The 20,033-nt window shown below is 41.4% G+C and overlaps 1 protein-coding gene across 1 annotated transcript in view; it reads right to left on the bottom strand.

Annotated features, from left to right (window-relative positions):
- The window catches only part of tecpr1a (tectonin beta-propeller repeat containing 1a), a 111,986-nt gene that overhangs the window by 24,440 nt on the left and 67,513 nt on the right, over positions 1-20,033 (bottom strand). Inside the window, exons 14-20 of the mRNA XM_059979016.1 lie at positions 17,096-17,253; positions 15,797-15,924; positions 14,126-14,228; positions 11,905-11,998; positions 9,992-10,071; positions 8,883-8,939; positions 5,172-5,346 (exon numbers count right to left, since the gene is read on the bottom strand). Coding sequence (XP_059834999.1) covers positions 5,172-5,346; positions 8,883-8,939; positions 9,992-10,071; positions 11,905-11,998; positions 14,126-14,228; positions 15,797-15,924; positions 17,096-17,253 — 795 coding nt within the window. The remainder of the gene's footprint in view (positions 1-5,171; positions 5,347-8,882; positions 8,940-9,991; positions 10,072-11,904; positions 11,999-14,125; positions 14,229-15,796; positions 15,925-17,095; positions 17,254-20,033) is intronic.

Raw genomic sequence — 20,033 nt, forward strand, 5'->3', positions numbered from 1 at the left:
GTTAAGATTGGATCAGCCATGATCTTGTTGAATGGCGGAGCAGGCTTGAGGGGCCGATTGGCCTACTCCTGCTCCTATCTCTTATGTTATGTTCTTATGGTACAGCTGTAAAGATCCATCAGTATCCTGGAACAGAGGTGAGCTTTCTTGATGCTCCGCAGGAAATAAAGGCACTGTTGTGCTTTTGATCAGGATGGAGGAGTTCAGGGGCCAGGTGAAATCCTTGGAAATGTAGACACCAAGGAATTTGAAGCTTGATACACATTCCACTACAGCTCCATTGATGTAGATTCTTCCTTTGAGAACCAACTTCTAAGAATTCTCTTGATTTCTTGTTTTGTGCTTCTGCCAGTACTTTCATGATAACTATCACATTGATTTGGAGGGGAACTTGCTGGCAAAAATATGAATATTATATTTCCCATGTTATAAAACTTCTCAGAGAGCATTTAATTCTATACAAATTCCTTATGAAACCTCCTGACCTGAAATTTGCTGTACAAATACAAGTTGTTCCTTAAATTGTATAAAATGCTCCAAATTGCAGTGCAGTAAAGCCCCTCTGGTTTACAGTAACTGACCTCTGCAACTGCACTCCTCCATAAGCTTTAATAATACAAACTGCAAACAACTTCTATTCCACTCATATATGGTCATTTTAATAAACTGAGTCTCTACATTGGAGTTTCCTGAGTGTTGTCAGGAAGAAGGTACAGGAGCATCAGCACTTGGACTGTCAAACTGGGTAACAGCTTCTTCTCTCATACTGTGACTAATAAATAATCTGCTGCCAACGAGGTCTTGTCACTAGGACAACGAGATGTTTATTGTTTATCTGTGCTGCACAATACATGCATTTTGAATTATATTTTATTAACTTACAGTTTTGGTGGTAATATTTTGTTTTACATGCTATGATATATGTTTTGTGGGTACACTGTGGTCCCAAGGAATGTTGACAATAAACATGAACTTGATATCTTGATTTGATGGTTATGTTTTTTTTTAAAAGAGATACTACATAGTAACAGGCACTTCCGGCCCAACGAGCCCACACTGCCCAATTAAACCCATGTGACCAATTAACCTACTTACCCATACATCTTTGAATGTGAGAAGAAACATCCTCTTGCCTTCCTATAACCTTTGATGCCCTGACTAATCAAGAACCTATCAAACTCCATTTTGAATGTACCCAATGACGGCCTCCACGGTCTTCTATGGCAATGAATTCCATAGATTCACTACCCTCTGACTAAAGAGATTCCTCCTCATTTCTGTTCTAAAGGGGTTTCTTTTGACTTTGAGCCCTCTGCTCCTAGACTCTCCCACTATTGGAAACATCACATCCACTCTATCTACGTCTTTCAAGTTGATCAGAAACTAACTTTCCAAGCTTTTGGTCTTGGGAGTTGAACCAGCTTTGTGTAGGCTTTACAATGAAAGCTACAAGGTCCTACGCTAGTGGTCGCCAACCCGCTGATCGTGATCGACTGGTCGATCTTTGAGACTTTCCCAGTAGATCCCAAAAAAAAAGAAAAAGAAATACACAAATACTGTTAACAGATTGTTTCCGGGTTGCGGGGTTTTAGTTCTGTTCTTTCTGCCCAGTGCGCATGTGCATAACTCCCCCGTACTACACAGTGTACTTCAGTGATCCCCAACCACCGGGCCGCGAGGAAACAATATGAGTCAGCTGCACCTTTCCTCATTCCCTGTCACGGCCACTGTTGAACTTGAAACCATGCAAGGTCATCAGTCGCCTAAACGCAGTGATACCCTCGTGCCAGTGTTTGCCTCGCACGGCCAGTGAGAACTGCCAATGCTACTGGCCTGGAGCGCGGCCGGCGAGAACCGCTGACGCTACTGGCCTGGAGCGTGGCCAGTGGGAACCGCTGATGCTACTGGCCTGGAGCGCGGCTGGCAGGAAGTGCCGATGCTACTGGCCTGGAGTGCGGCTGGCGGGAAGTACCGATGCTACTGGCCCAGAGCATGGACAAATGGGCTCCGCCTCTGAACCTGTTTAGCACACCAAATGTTCGTGGGGAACCCAGTGCTGACGACCTAATTCGGGCTCAAGGTTTCGTAAGTATCAGAGCAGCTACCTCGCTGTGATCTACTGAAACAAACTTTTGTCGGCTGATAGATCCTTCAAGGGGGGTGGGCACGGGCCTGTCGCTCTCCTTAGTCGGTCAGTTGTTCTCTTCAAACTGCGACCGCCACAGCCCCGGTACAGGGACCTCCGGCCCTGACCTTGTCTTCTCACCCTACCCATGACCAGCCACACCTGGCCAAAGAGTCTGGCGTCAGGGCAGCGGGAAGCTGCAGTTCCGGCCAGAAGGCTGTCTAATGAGGCAATGAAGCACTCAAAACTGCTTTGGTACCCCAAGTCCAAGCACCCTGTACTTAAAGACGAACACGCTGAGCTTTTTTAAGTGGAAAAAAAACGTGAGCAGCATGGAACAGCAGCTAAGTGCCGAGAGCCACGAAAACTAAATTGTGGAATAGACTGAACATAAGGAACCTGCTTCGAGTATTGCTGTATTCTAGTCGTGTCTACCCCTGCCACTGTTGGCAGGTCCGCAAGAATATTGTGAATATTAAACCGGTTCCTGCTGCAAAAAATGGTGGGTGCCCCTGGTGTTTATGCATTATTTCTACTTCCAGGTTGCAGGGTTTTACTTCCGGTCTTTTCTGCCTCAGCACGCATATGTGTGACTAATCGATTTGGGGTCGATCTTGCCTTTCAGATCCAGATTCAGTTTATTGTCATTTAAAAACCACAAATGCAATGCAGGTAAAAAATGAGACAACGTTCCCCCAGAATGATATCACAAAAGCATATGACAAAACAGACTACACCAGAAAATCCACATAACGTTTGACAATCCTCAATCCAGAGTCTGGAGAGGCTGCTGCATATTAATATTGCGCTACCATCTAGCACGTTCCCCGGAAAGGAGCTCCAAATCCACCAGACAAAAACAAGACCAAAAACTAAAGCTACAAGACCTGCACAAAACCACATAGTTACAACATATAGCTACAACAGTGCAAACAATAGCATAATTGATAAAAAACAGACTATGGGCACAGTAAAAATAGTCAAAGATGTTAAAGGACTGTAAGTTCAAAAGAAATCACCACAGTTTCCACAAGTCCCCAGGGTCACGACAGACTCACCATCCCACGCCGGCGGCAGAAGGGAATACCCCGCTATGAACTTCCAAGGTGCCGCCCGACTCAGCCTCGCAGACGCAGCACACAATGAAAGCGACCCGAGTCCGTCGAACCTCCGAGCCGACGACCATCCCCTCCGGCGCAGCTTCTCTGAGCACCATCCTCTGCCGAGCGTATTAAAACAGCCCCACCAACAGCCATCGGCAACGCGACCCCAAGGACTGGGGGCCTATTCTTCTCAGCAGAGTTCCGGACCTCACAGCAGCAGCAGCAGCAACGAAGGTCTTCCTGGAATTTCCCGTTGTTCCTCCGTGCTCCCACGTCCATTTTCAATCGATTATGATTGCGCACAGCACCCCACTTCACAAATAACAGATAATCAGTTCCGGAGTGGCCGCTGCAAGCTGCGTCGTGCCGCCATCTTGGATAAATAAGGCCGAGGTAAGGGATCTTGGGCTTAAAAAGGTTGGTGACCACTATCCTACATAATAAGGTGCCCAAAACTACACACAATACTCCAAGTGTGGTCTCATGAGTGCCTTATAGAGCCAACATCACATCCCTGCTCTTACATTCTACACTTCTAGAAATGAATGCCAGCATTGCATTTGCCTTCTGCACCATCGACTCATCCTGGAGGGTAACCTTTAGGGTATCCTGCACAAGGATTCCCAAGTCCCTTTGCATCTCTGCATTTTGAATTCTCTCCCCACCTAAATAATGGTCTTCTCATTTACTTCTTCCACCGAAGTGTATACCCATATTCTTCAAAACATTGTATTTCACTTGCCACTTCTTTGCCCATTCCCCTAAACTATCTAAGTCTCTCTGCAGGCTCTATTTTCCCTCAACACTACCTGCTCCTCCATCCATCTTTGTATCATTGGCAAATTTAGGCACAAATCCATTAATCCCATTGTTCGTCATTGATATACATCGTAAAAAGCAGCAGTCCCAACACTGACAGCTGTGGAACTCCACTGGTAACCGGCAGCCAATCAGAATAGGATCCCTTTATTCCCACTCTCTGTTTTCTGCTGACCAGCCAATGCTCCACCCATGCTAGTAACTTCCCTGTAATTCCATGGGCCCTTATCTTACTAAGCAGCCTCATGTGCGACACCTTGTCAAAGGCCTTCTGAAAATTCAAGTACACCACATCTACTGCATCTCCTTTGTCTTCCCTGCTTGTAATTTCCTCGAAAAATTGCAGTAGGTTAGTCAGGCAGGATTTTCCTTTCAAGAAACCATGATGGCTTTGCCTATCTTGTCATGTGTCTCTAGGTACCCAATAATCTCATTCCTAACAATCGATTCCAACAACTTCCCAACCACTGATGTCAGGCTAACAGGTCTAAAGTTTCCTTTCTGCTGCGTCCCACCCTTCTTAAATAGCAGAGTAACATTTGCAATTTTCCAGTCATCCGGTACAATGCCAGAATCTAACAATTCTTGAAAGATCATCATTAATGTCTCCACAATCTCTCCAGCTACTTCCTTCAGAACCCGAGGGTGCATTCCATCAGGTCCAGGAGATTTTTCCACCCTCAGACCATTAAGCATCCTGAGCACCTTCTCAGTCATCATTTTCACTGCACAAACTTCACTTCTTGACACTCTTGAGTATCCAGTGTACTGCAGATGTCTTCCACTGTGAAGACTGATGCAAAATATGCATTTAGTTCCTCTACCATCTCTGCGTCTGTCATTACAATATCTTGAGTGTCATTTTCTATTGGTCCTATATCTACCCTCAACTCTCTTTCACTTTTAAAATACTTAAAAAAAAACTTTTAATCTTCAGGCTCTTGTACCTCCTCCTTGACAGTAGTGATGAAGAGACAGCATGCCCTGGGTGAAGGGAGTCCTTAGTGATGGATGCTGCCTACAGGAGGCATCATTACTTACTGCTCCATATAAATATTCCAATGAGGTTTACTATCATACACCAGAGATCTGCTTGAAACATGCATCACAATGTGCCTCCTTACCATTGCATTTTCCTTTGTTACTCCCATCCTACACAGGACATCCCCTTTGCTGCTAATGGCCCATAGGGCCACTTGGTCATCGGCATTCTGACCCACAGAGGGAATCAGTGAGAGGTCCCGCAGAGCAATAGGTGCAACCTCGAACCATGGACCAGTTGTAACAGTTTTACACTTCCTAAAGAATTGAAGAATAAAATTACAATTAGCCATCTCAAGTAAAGAAATTAAAGTCTAGCCAAAACAGGCAGAAAATTATTATTTTCTTCATTCCCTACACCCTCATTTTATCTCGAACATTATCGCAATCAAAATATTTTGATTATAGGTCATCAGACAGAAATACTTAACGTACTTCTCCATAAATGCTTTCTGACTTGTTCAGTATTTCCATCATCATTATTAATGAAGAACAGAGTAAATTTATTATCAAACTATCTGCAGTATACACTGAGTGACCACTTTATTAGGTACACTGGTACAGCTGTTTGTTAATATCTAATTAGCAAATCATATGGCAACAACCCAATGCATAAAAGCATGCAGACATGGTCAAGAGGCTCAGTTGTTTGACATACATATGGTAGAATAAAAATCCTAGGCGAAGTAAAAAATACTTGCAGAAATCAAAAAAGAACAGTGGTTTAGTACTGCCAAATTTAAGATTTTATTACTGGCCAATTACTATTTGATATTTAACATTTTGGACACAAGATGTGGATATTAATGTCAGTCTACAATGGGTTAATCTTGAACGTAATTCTGCACAAGGATTTTCTTTGACTTCCATCCTAGGGACCTCGCTTCCCTTGGTTTTTTCCAAATTGAATAAACAAATAGTTAATCCAATAATTAAACATACATTTCATATATGGTTTCAGTTTCATAAATTTTTTGACTTGAATAAATTTATTTTATCAAGTCCTATAATATCTATTTTTTTCCTTTCAACCCTCCGTCATGGATCAAGCCTTTTTGGTTTGGAAAACAAAGGGTATAATATGTTTTCATGATTTATTTCTGGATAACTGTTACATGTCTTTTGAACAGTTGTCTAATAAATATAATTTGCCCAGATCCCTTTTTTCCCAGATATTTACAGATCAGAGATTTTTTAGATACGATGTTACCTACTTTTCTGATTTCATATCCAACTGACATCATGGAAAAAATTTTAGGATTAAATCCTTATCAAAAGGGTTTAATAGCAATCATCTATGATTTGACTATGAATATACAGCCAGATATATCCGATAAAATTAAAAATGAGTGGGAGAAGGAATTTCAACTTTCTTTCCCTATAGAGAAATGGGAGAAAATTTTTCAATTAGTTAATTTTTCTTCAATTTGTGCTAAACATGCGTTGATTCAATTTAAAGTGGTACATAGAGCTCATATGTCTAAAGATAAATTAGCTAATTTTTACTCTCATATAAATCCAATTTGTGATAGATGTCACTCTGAGGTAGCCTCTCTGACTCATATGTTTTGGTCTTGCCCTCTTTTTGAAAAAACTTGGAAAGATATTTTTGATACATTCTCTACAGTTTTGCACATTGATTTACAACCCCACCCTATCACTGCAATTTTTGGCTTACCAGTGATTGATCTGCCTGCTGCAGCTCAGCGGATGATTGCATTTGCTACTTTAATGGCTAGAAGATCTATTTTATTGAGTTGGAAAGAGATGAATCCTCCAACTACATCTCAATGGTTTTCCCAAATCATATCCTGTTTAAATTTAGAAAAAATTAGAAGTGGTACCTTTGATCCCTTGGTTATATTTGAAGAAACTTGGAGGCCTTTTATTCAATACTTTCACAGAATGTAATTTGACCTTTTCCCATTCTTTTAAATCATTCATTAATTTGAGCAGAGGAGCGGAGTTGACGACACTAATGTTTTTTTTTTGATGTAATAGAATAGCCCAGCTTTGCTAGTTTAGTTTTAGTTGTGTTTAGTTAATTTTGTTTTTTATTTTTCAATTTGGGTTTTTTTCCCATCATTTTATTTTTTTCGTATCTTGTTTATAAGGGTTTGGGAGGTCTATTATATTGATGTTACCTGTAGTTTTTACTCATGTGTTAATTGCCAACAATGTAATCCGTACCTTCCAAATATCCAGACCTAACTTGCACTGCCTTACTTTCCCTTTCCTATTTTCTAATTATAATTTATAATTTAATTTTTAAATTATATTTACTTGGATTTGTACTCCAGGGAGCGTGAAGTGCAGAATCAAATATCACTGTGATGATTGTATGCTCTAGTATCAATTGTTTGGTGACAATAAAGTAAAGTAAATTTCACTCCCTTTGTACTATTATGACCTTTAGGTATCTGTTTTTGAAAAATTCAATAAAAAGATTGAAAAAGAAAGAAAGAGGCTCAGACCAAACATCAGAATGGGGAAGAAATGTGATCCAAGTAACTTTAACTGTGGAATAATTGTTGGTGCCAGACGGGGTGGTTCCAGTAAATCAGAAACTGTGGATCTCCCGGGATTTTCTAGAGTCTCTAGAGCAGAGGTCGGCAACCTGCGGCTCCAGAGCCACATGCGGCTCTTTGATCTCTGTGATGCGGCTCCCCGTGGTTTGTTAGCTTTTGAAATGTAATTCGAAATTTGAAGATTATGGTGATCTTGTACAATATGAAAACTTTGCTGAGACACCGTTTCCTGGCACATCCGAACCGGCTTACAATTAGCCACCGTTCCGACTAAGGGAGATAGCCTACGGGGGTTTGTGAGTACGTGTCTTTTGGAGCATCCGCGCCCACGGGGACGGGTTGAGGGAGGCTTTAAAGCAAGGCTGTTTAGTTCGAATAAAGTTACCTTTGACTGCAGTCTTTATTTTAGCGCTGCGTGTAGCGCTACACCGCTACAACGTGTTTTTTATCGCTATTAATATACATCACAACTGCCAATGCCTGACACCCGCCAGTGCGCGCTTTCTTTTAATTCTTCGATCCAAGGTAGGCTACCTATGTAGTAACCTTCAACCCAACGTCTTTTTTTCGGAGTTCAAAATGTTTTTGTTGCATGCAGAAATGTAATTTCGTTTTCTCTGCAGGAGTTCATCAATTTCAAAAATGCAACACATTATAGTTTGTTTATACATAGCATAAAGGCAAAAAAAAACCCGTTGTATGCAGTGTTATTTCATTTTGTGGCTCCCAGTGTTTTCTTTTCTGTGGGAAATGGGTCCATATTGGCTCTTTTAGTGGTAAACGTTGCCGACCCCTGCTCTAGAGTCTATAGAGAATGGTGTGAAAAACAAAAAACTTCCAGTGAGCAACAGTTCTGTGGGTGAAAATGCTCTGTTGATGAGAGGTCAGAAGAGAATGGCCAGACTTAGTTCAAGCTGACAGGAAGGTGACAGTAACTCAAATAACCATGCGTTACAGCAGTAGTGTGCAGAAGTGCATCTCTGAACGTACAACACATCAAATTTTGAATTGTACGGATTACAGCAGCAGAAGACCAGACTGGGTTCCACTCCTGTACCTCCTGTTCCTGTACTCGAAGGGCCAAATGGTCTACTTCTGCACCTATTGTCTATTGTCTAATAAAGTGGCCACTGAGTGTATGGCAACATATACTACCCTGAGATTCATTTTCTTGTAGGCATTTACAATAGAACAATTAAATATAATAGAATCAATGAAAACCTAACACAAAGACTGACAAGTGACACTTCCAGTTTCAGACTTTACCTTGCCCATCGCCTCCGCCGCACAAAATCTTTCATTGTCTTGTACCCATGGTAGGACCTGAAACAGGCAATAATTGTTGGTATAACATGTATACAGATGAGCATACATACACTGCTGGTGCAAAATGAATTGGAAGCCATATCCAAAATGCTTACAGACAGAAGCTATATGCATGTTGTTTTAAAAAAGGAAATTCAATAATATATTTGGACATACATTTCAGAAAGTATTTGATAAAGGGAGCATAGCAGTTAGCACCAGCTATAAGACTGGGGCTCAATTCCTGCCGCTGTCTGTAAGGAGTTTGTACATTCTGCCTGTAACTGCGAAGTTTCCTCCAGTTTCATCCCACAGTCCAAAAAAGATATACAGTTGTGGGTTACAGTTGTGGATTACAGAGTTGTGGGCATACTATGTTGGCACTGGGAGCATGGCGACACCTGTGGACTGCCAAGTACAATCCTTGCTGATTTAATCTGACACAAACAACATTTCACTTTATGTTTTAAGGTACATGTGACAAGTAAAGCTCCTCTTTACCTTTATTTTCACATCGTGAGATCAAAAAGTTGTTGCCTGTATTTACCTACATAGCAACCCCCATGTGTTCTCCAAGATGGATTACTAACATTTGGTACCATCACTTAAAGAGGTAACTGAACAATCAATGGATTTGGAAGAAAATCCCCAAAACTTGGCATCTTGCTGGCTGAAGACCCAAAAGGATGAACTTGAGGAGCACCAAAAATCAGACAGCTGAATGACTAGTGGGCGTTACAAAAATCAAAGAGGGAAAGCACGAGGAGGGACTTGAAAACAAAGATGAGAATTCCTCCTTAACAAGGTGATAACTTTAGTCAGTAAGCACCAGGGCGTTGGGGGGAGAAAAGCTATAACCCACTGGATATTATCCAAACAATCGACCAAAGCAGATAACTGACAAATGAAGATGGTCAGATTAAACTCAATTTCCAATAATTACATTAAAACTCTGAAAAAGGGAGTCTCACTGTACAGTAACAGTTGGTACCTCATAAGTTTAAAATAAAAACCAACAGTCGGGTTAATAAATGAAAGAAGTGGTTTAATTCCAGTAATTGATAACTTACGCAGGGAAGTCAGCTGCAAACTGCCATCCATTCCGATCAGTCCCACCAGGTGCATTGAAATCAATATACCAATCAGATACCTGGCAAAGAGGTAACAAACAAAAGGTTTCTGCATGGCTTCAGAGCAATACCAGGACAATACTCCTGTAACTTGAAGTAACTCTAGAATCCATCAACACTGTACAATCATTGCCCTGAGCTACCCTTGCGAGATGACATTTAAACTTTTTGAACAGGATAGCTCCAACACAGGGCTTCACCTTACTGCTGTTTTGTTTTCTTGTTCTCTGCTGCCATCATCTGCCATCTGTGGGAATTACAGTATAATTATAAATTTATAGGGCACACCAGATAAAGGGATGGGGAGGGTTTGGGTGTTATTGTTTAGTTCCAGTCAGTGTAGTCAGCTTGTAGCAGAATTACACGTGAGACTGCAGATGCTGAAATCTGGAGCAACAAACTACCTGCTGGAGAAACTCAGCAGCATTTGTGAAGGGGAAAAGATCTGTCAATGTTTCAGGTTGAAACCCTGTTTCACAACTGCTGTGGCAGGAACTATGAGACTGCTATCCCACCAAAAAGTACAGAGTGGACAGACTGTAACATCAATAAAATGCAAACCTGGCTCAAGGGGGCAGTCCCAGATACAGCCAATGATGGAATGGTAAAAATTCATGGCAAGAGCAGGTTAAAGACATTAAGGTGATTTATGTATTTTTTAAATATAAAGCAGAACATGAAAACAAAATAGCTGGTCATTGACTTCAGAAGGGAGACGATGCAAATGCTCCTGTCTACATCAATGGTATTGAGGTTGAGAGGGTTGAGAGCTTTAAGTTCCTTGGTGTGAACACCGCCAAAAGACTGTTTTGGTCCAACTACGCTGATGTCACAGGCAAGTAAGCTCACCAGGGTCTCCAGTTCCTCAGGAGGCTAAAGAAATTCAGCATGTCCCCATCGAGTCTTACCAATTTTTAAATGATGCACCATAAAAAGCATTCTGTCTGGACACATCGCAGCATGGTATGGCAACTTCTCTGGACTGCAAGAAACTGCAGAGTCGTGGACACAGCTTAGCACATCACAAGAACCATCCTCTCCTCTAGGGACTTTGTCTGCACTTTTGCTGTCTCAGTAAAACAGCCAGCAAAATCAAAGACAACACCCACCCCATTCTCTGTTCTTCTCCTTCCCACTTGGCAGAAGATACAAAAGCCTGAAAATATGTACCACCAGGTCCAAGGACAGCTTCTATTCCACTCTTATTAGACTCTTGAACAGACCTCTTATAAGAAAGATACACTTTTGACCTCACAATCAACCTTGTTATGATTTTGCACTTTATCATTTACCTGGACATCACTTCTTCTGTAGCTTCTACCCTTTATTCTGTGTTGTTATTGTTTTCCCTTATTCTAGTTCAATGCACTGTGTGATGATCTGATCTATATGAACAGTATGTAAGTCAAGCTTACATACTGTGTCTTAGTACCTATCACAATAATAAACCAATATCAGCCTTTCTCATCATATTACAGGCATGGTACGGTAGAAGTTAACATCTGGAACAGAATGCATTTAAATTTATTTTATTTATTTGGAGATACAGGTGGAACAGGCCCTTCTGGCCCTTCAACCCTACCTGACCAATTAATCTACTAATTGGCTCGTTTTTGGACCGTGGCAGGAAACCAGAGGACTTTGGAAAACCCACGCATTCCATGAGGAAGACATACAGACTTCTTACAGATGACGTTGGAATTGAGCTCCAAACTCCAATGCCCCAAGCTGTAATAGTGTTGCGCTAACTGCAACGCTACTGTGGTGCCCCGATTTAGGTTTCCAAGTCAATGCTTCATGGTACATGATTTTGGGTTGCAGTATACTTTAACAGGGTATTGAGGCAATCTTACCCATGTCCATTGTGAAGGAGGCTTTGTGTGTGCCTTGGTGCATTCCTGGAGACCTGATGCATCACTCCACATGTACCTATCAGTCGGCAGACCCCTGAAAAAGAAGAACACTTTGACCATGGCTGATCTGACACTACATGAGCAAGCTTCCCGTGGCTGCTTCATAAAGCTTCCCTCAACAATAAGTATACTGTTCTGGACACTGTTGTAGGGGATGACCTCCCAGGGCAATGCCACAGAGACCAGGTTACGGGCACTGATCATGGGTCCGTGGTACAGAAGGGAAAAGGGAGAAGAGGGGGCGTAGTAGTGACTGGAACTCAATAGTCAGAGGAACAGACAGCAGATTCTGTGAACGTGAACGGACACTGGATGGTATGCTGCTCTCCTGGTGCCAAAGGTCAGGGATGTCTCACATCAAGTCCACATCATTTTGGAGGGCGAGGGAGAGTAGTCAGATGTCTTGGTACATATTGGTACCAATGATTTAGGAAGGAAAAGCAAAGAGGTCTTGAAGAGAGAAATTAGAGAGCTAGGATGAAAGCTGAGAAACAGGACCTCCGGAGTAGTAATTTCAGACTGCTGCCTGTGCCATGTGACAGTGAGGGTAGAAACAGAATGATTTGGCAGATAAATGCATTGCTGAAAAGCTGGTGCAGAAGGCTGGGCTTCAGGTTCTTGGATCATTGGGATCTTTCTGTGGGAGGTATGACTTTTACAAAAGTGACGAGTTGCACCTGAACCCGAAGGGACCAATATTCTCACGGGCAGGTTTGTTAGAGCTGTTGGGAAGGGCTTAAACTAATTTGGCAGGGGGATGGGAACTGAAGTAAAGGGACTCAGAATAGGGTGGATGGTAAAAAATAAAAGATAGCATGCAGTCACACTGTCAGGAAGGGCAGGCAGATGACAGGATAAAACTGCAGCCAGCAAGGTGAATATCAGTGCATTAGGGATGCAGAATCAAAAAGGGTTGCAAATACAGTACCCAAGGTGTTATATCTCAATGCACAGAGTATAAGAAATAGGATAGATGACCTTGATGCACTTTTACAGATTGTTGGGAATGATGTTGTGGCCATCACTGAATCATGGCTGAAGGATGGTTGTGGCTGGGGCTGAATGTCCAAGGTTACACATTGTATGGAAGGGGAAGGAAGGTAGGCAGAGAGGGTGCTGTTGCTGTGCTGGTAAAGAATGGTATCTAATCATTAAAAGATGTCTTATAGGATTGGAAGATGTTGAATCCTTCTGGGTTGAGTTAAAAAAACTGCAAGGGTAAAAGGACCCTGATGACAGCTATTACAGGCCTCTGACAGTAGCTGGGATGTGGACTACAGATTACAATGGGAAATAGAAAAGGCATGCCAAAAGGGCAATATTATGATAGTCATGAGAGATTTTAATATGCAGGGAGATTGGGAAAATCAGGTTGACAATGGATCTCTAGAGAGTGAATTTGATGAATGTCTACGAGCAGTTTGTCATTGACTATACTGGGGGATCAGCCATACTGGATTGGGTATTATGTAATGAACCAAAGGTGACTAGGGAGCTTAAGGTAAAGGAACTTTTAGGAGACAGTAATCACATGATGGAGTTCAACTTGAAATTTGACGGAGAAAGTAAAGTCTGACACAGCAATATTTCAGTGGCATAAAGGAGGTTACAGCGGTATGAGAAAGGAGTTGGCCAAAGTAACTTGGAAGGAGCTGCTGGCAGGGATGTCAGCAGAACAGCAATGGCATGAGTTTCTGGGAAAAATTAGGAAAGTGTAGGATAGATGTATTCCAAAAAGAAAAAAAGTCAAATGGCAGAATATTACAACCAAGGTTGACAAGGCAAGTCAAAGCTAATGTAAAAGCAAAAGAGAGAGCATAGAACAAAGCAAAAATCAATGGGAAGATAATCACACTGACCTGCACCTGGACTACAGCCCTTCATACCCCTCCCTATCAAATTTCTTTTAAATATTGAAATCAAACCCACATCCACCACTTCACTGCATTTACATACTCTGGGAACTATAATGCAGAATAAATTCTCCAGCTACCACAGAAATATCTGAATTCTAACATACACCCTAACTCGAGTCTGGACCTTTGCACTATATCCTCTGGATTACAAGCCACTCATGTAACCAGTATTCTACTATTCCTGTAGTAATAACTCCTATGCAGAATTCAGTACAATAATTTACTACCCATATATTGTTTCGCACCTACTACTGTATCCGGTGAGAGGGTTCCAACGCTGGTTTTCATAAATATAAACACACATTACATCTGACTGAGTATAAATATTATCTGCACTGCTGGCCAGTCCTGTAAAATAAAAACAGAAAACACAAATTATAAAACATTAGCTAAAGTAAAAATCCTTCATATGCTCACTAACACTTGGCATAAATTTCTTCACACAGAGTGTCAACCGTTAAATAGAAAAGCCTACAAACAGAAGCCCTCCCCACCAATGAGCACATCTACATGGCGTGCTGCTGTAGGAAAGCAGCATCTATCATCAGGAACCCCTACGACCCAGGACACCATCTCTTCTCGCTGCTGCCAGGAGTCTCAGGATACACACTACCAGTTTCAGAAACAGTTTCAACCATCAGGTTCTTGAGCTAGAGGAGATAACTTTTCTCACCCCATCACTGAACTGTTCCCATAACCTATGGACTCACTTGCAAGGATTCTTCATCTTATGTTCTCAGTATTTATTGCTTATTTATTTTTTATAATTATTATTTTAAACCATAATACCATAACATTTGGAAGCAGAATTTGGCCATTTGGCCCATTGCGTCTGCTCTGCCATTTCATTATGGCTGATCCAATTTTCCTCTCAGCCAATTCTTCAGTCTTTTCCCCGTATTCCTTCATGCCCTGACCAATCAAGAATGTATCAACCTCTGCCTTAAATATAGGTAAAGGCCTGGCCTCCACAGCTGCCTGGAGCAAAGAATTCCACAGATTTTATTTGTTTATTTTTTGTTTCTTTGGATTCACTTGGAATGCTGCAAAACTTTGAATCCCAGGATTGTATATAGTGAGATACATGTAATTTGATAATAAACTTATATTGAACTTTGAGCTGCCAGAGGAAGTGGTTGAAGCAGGTACAGTAACAACATTTGAAAGACTTTTGTACAAGTACATGAATAGGAGGGGGTTTAAAGGGTTAATCACCAAAATTAGGCAAATGGGACTACTCCGGTGACGTCAGAATGGACAAATTGGGCTGAAGGGTTTGTTTTAGTCCTATATTACTCTATGCCTCTATAAATGATTTTTGAAAAAATGAGACAGCAACAATCATCTCTCACAGTATTGACAGGCATTAATAAGTTTCTGATGTTTGCACAATAGTGATCAAGTTAATTGTAATAACATTTCTTGTTAATAGGTAAATACATTTTCAATGAACATTTTTAAAAAGGTTCTTAAATGTAGCAAAGGGCACAAGATTCTTTATGAAAACGCTAGATACAAAAAGTGACACCAAAATAGAGGAGGCAATAAGCCATGTAACCAAGTTCTTGGCGTACAAGACCAAAAGACATAGGGACAGAATTAGGCCATTCAGCTCACCTAGTATGTTCCACTATTCCATCATGGCTGATTTATCATCCCCCTTAACCCTATTCTCCTGCCTTCTACCTGCAACCTGTGACACCCTGAGTAATTGAGAAGCTATTAACCTCAGCTTTAAATATATCCAATTAGTTGGCTGCCACAACTGTCTGTGGGAATGAATTCCATAGATTTACCACTCTGGGCTAAAGAGGTGCCTCTTCAGAGGTGCTTAGTTCTGGTAGGTCAATCATCAGGTGAAAGGGTGTGCATCTACAAATGAAATAAATTGACATACAGGTAAAGAAAAGACCCACCTTGAAAGAAGCCACCTCCATAGCCTCCGGTATAGACCCAGGCTGTATGATCATAGCCAATACCCCACACAATTCCTTGACTGTTACACTCAATCAAGCGGAGATGTCCTCCAATTTGACGCCAGTACCTGCAGGAAACAACTACATAATCATGAAATTGTGATGCACAGGAGGTCATCACAGTTATTAATTTTAACTGTTGGTTCTTCGAATGAACTACCCAAATAGCTTCGCACTCCTCCCACCTTGTGCCGCTTTTGCCTCTTCTACCTCTTCTGTTATTCAACCCCCACAATTTTCCAAATCCAACACCCTGCTCACCCACCCCATTCCCCAGCTATCTGTCATCATACACCTCTCCTCAATCCACCAATCGCCTCAGGATCCTTTCTTGCCACTCCCCTTCTACTCTTTACGCCAGCACCCTCATCTGTTTGCTCTCGTTCACAATGCAGGGTTTGGATCTGAAATGTCAGCAATTCCTTTCCTCCCACAAATAGTGCTCAACCTGAAAGTTCTTCCAACAGATTGTTAGTTGATCTAGATTTCAAAGTCCACAGTCTCATGAGCCTTTTGTGTACCCAATTACTTTACTCCCTAGGCTCCTCAGTCAAAGTTCAAAGTAAATTTATTATCAAAGTACATATATGTCTCCATATAATACCCTGAGATTCATTCTCTTGTGGGGACACTCAATAAATCAATAGAATAATAATCATAACAGAATCAATCAAAAAGCACCCAACCAGAGTGCAGAAATAAACTGCAAATACAAAAACAAAGAAATAATAAATAAATAAACAAACAAACAAACAATAAATAGTGAGAACATGAGATGAAGAGAGTGAGTCCATTGGTTGTGGGAACTTTTCAATGATGAAGCAAGTGAAGTTGAGTGGAGTTATTTCCTTTGGTTCAAGAGCCTCATGGTTGAGAGGTAATAACTTCCTAAAACTGGTGGTGTAAGTCCTGAGGCTCTTGTACCTTCTTTCTGAAGAGACATGAAACATGGATAATCATAGCTTATTTTTACTGTCTTGAATGCAAGTATATCTGTTCTTCAATAAGGAGACCAAAACTGTACACTATATTCCCTGTATGATCATAATTAAGACTAGTTGAGTTACAAGATTAAGAAGGTACAGCAAGCAATTGGAAAGGCAAGTGGAATGTTGAACTTTAAAATAAGAGCAAATGAGTACAAAAATAAAGAAATCTTTCACCAATAAAAGGGCAGACCCTGTATTGCCGATCATATCTGGAAACCCTGAGGAGATGAGCTGTGGCATAAAGACTTACAATTGATCACTCGGCATAGGATGTGATGCTGCTTCCAGATTTGGGCTTGGCTCACTGACAAAGACATCACCTTTGCAGGTGACAGACCAAAGGGCCTGATGGGACGGAGGTCCCTGGATTCCCCTACTGTCACAGCATGCTAGACTCAAGACAGCAAGCTGTAAAAGAACACACAGTAGCAGGTTAAAAAATAAGGCACATAACATCCTACCACCACCACATCCACATCAGACACTCCTCTTCAGAGCCGCTAAGCACCTTTCATTCACTGTCACTTTACACTGACACTCTACACCTCATACCTACACTAACACACTCCTTTCCACATCACTCACCAACCCCTTTTTCCCCCATTCACTGTCACTTTAGACATACACTCCACACCTCATACCTACACTAACATGCTCCTTTCCACGGTCCCTCACCAACCCCTTCATCCTCCCAGTCACTGTCACTTTATGCTTACACTCTACACCTCACACTGACACACTGCCCTCCACAGTTCCGCACCACCTCCTTCAAACCCCACGTTCACTGTCACTTTACACTGACACTCCATACTTGCGCTGACACAGTCACTGTGTTTCCATAAGCTCTGCAAGTTCCTCTTGCTTAGAGTCACTTTGTCACTTTTTTCATTCCCTGTCAGTCACCTTATGTTCAGATAGTCCTGCATCTAGCGCAGGGGTCCCCTACCTGGTGTCCATGGACCCCTTGCTTAATGGTATCAATCAATGACATAAATAGTGCTGGGAACCCCTGATAGTGACACTTTATGTACATACCATCAGTCTGTATATAAGCTAATCTTATACATGGTTACACACAGTTAATTGCACCATGTGTTTTATAGGATTGCTTTTACATCTACTTATTTTTATGGCATTCTTTATGCTTGTGTTTTTATTATGCTGCATCAAATCCAGAATAATTTTATTCTCTCTTACACTCATGCACTGAAAATAGAAAACAAAAATCTTGGATCTTGATTATATGATATATATGTACAATGTCTGAAATACACCTTATGGAAATGTTTGTTTGATGAACTTCAATAAAAAAATAAATTACACATATCTTGGATCTTGACCTTGAATATAAAACGAGAAATAGCCACAAGAGGAATTAAACTTTGCCTGCTGCTGTCTTGTAACTCATTTGACAAAAATTACAACTTGTACCAATAGAAATTCTTTCAACACAGAAAAAATGTACCAAGGAAATTCATTCAAGATTAAAGACTGTTTCATATAATTTCCTGTACACAAGTGTAAAGGAGAACAAAATAATTGTTATTCCAGATCTGATGCAGCACTAAAAACACAATAAGATAAAGAACACATTGATACTAAAAAAACACAATAAATATACAGTGTCTTGAGAAAGTATTCAACACCCAACCCTTTGTTGACATAAATGAGTATTACAACCAGGGATTTTGATCAATTTAACTGAGAAGTTTTATCTGTTAATCACAGGCTTCTTTTTTCACAGTGGAGTCCAAAAAATAGGTAAAATTGTAAAGCATGAAAAGCTAAAAATTCAAAAACTGAAATATCAGCTGTGAAAAGTATTCATCCCGCTTTGCTCAGTACTTAGTTGAACCATCTGTCGCAGCTATTACAGCCAGCAGTCTTTTTGGATAAGTCTCTTTTAGCTTTGCATAACACGATGGAGCAAGGTTTGCCCATTCCTCCTTGCAAAGTTGCTCAAGTTGTGCCAGGTTAGTTAGGGAGCAGCAATAGACAGTAATCCTGAGGTTTTTCCAGAGATGCTTGATTGGTTAAGGTCAGGACTCTGACTGGCCACTCAAGGACATCAATTTTCCTCATTTGAAGCCACTCTGTTATATTCTGGTAGTATGCTTTGGGCTGTTGCCCTGCTGAAAAATGAACTTCCTCCCCAGTTTAAGATTTCCAGCAGAGGCTAACAAGTTTTTATCCAAGATATCCTGCCTGTATGGCCGATTAACCCAGGATTTCCAACCTGGTGATCACTGGTTTTCATCCTCCATGCCTACTAACACAACCTCCATGATCGCTGGCCTTCAACCACAGAGCACTTTGACTTGGACTCCTGCCTCTGACCTTTCTCTCTCATTGCTTCTCTAAACCCTAATCTGTCACCTAATTCCTACTGTTACGCCAGTGCCCCAACTCTGAGGGGCCGAAGGGTACAAAGTAGTCCCCTCCTTTTTGGGAATCGCAAGATCGCTATTAATGCAGGTCTGGGACCCAGGAAATGAGAGAGAGACACACAGAATCCACAAGGGGTTTGGAATGCCCTGGCCCCTCAGCGATACAAAGCCACGGAAAACGGCCATTGTCTCTTGGAGACGGAATTGTGTATTGAGTACTGTACTATTCATTGGAAGCCCTCAGGGAATGAACAAAGTGGGCTGGTTGAGGGATGGCAACATTCCAACCTGACTGACATCTGAGACCCCGTGAGTAAGGATAAAAGAGGGTCTGGCGAACAACCCTTTTAGACGCACCAGGAGAAACGCTAGAAATCCTGTGACAGCGTTTAATAGCGACAGCCGGTGGGGCTCACATGCGTCCTTTTCCTTTGCCCGGGATTGGCAGGCTTCCACGGAACGGCGTAGCTAAAGAGATCACCACCGACAACATTTCGAAGGATTGACATCATAAAAAGGAAAACGGGCAAGTTCTAAAAACATCGTCTCTCTCTCCAACCAAAAGCTGCAGCCTGAAGGAACTTGAGTGACTTATATATTTCCATCGGACAATGCATTATCCCCTAGACAACGATAGAGCTATTTCTTATTGATTATTATTATACCCACGCTCTTAGATTTAGTATTGACGACGTATATTATCTGTATGTTTGCATTGATATTATTTTTGTGTATTTTTATCAATAAATACTGTTAAAAATAGTACCATCAGACTTCAACGGACCTCTCTATCTTTGCTGG

Source organism: Hypanus sabinus, chromosome 9 (assembly GCF_030144855.1).
Source record: "Hypanus sabinus isolate sHypSab1 chromosome 9, sHypSab1.hap1, whole genome shotgun sequence".
Lineage (NCBI taxonomy): Eukaryota > Metazoa > Chordata > Chondrichthyes > Myliobatiformes > Dasyatidae > Hypanus > Hypanus sabinus.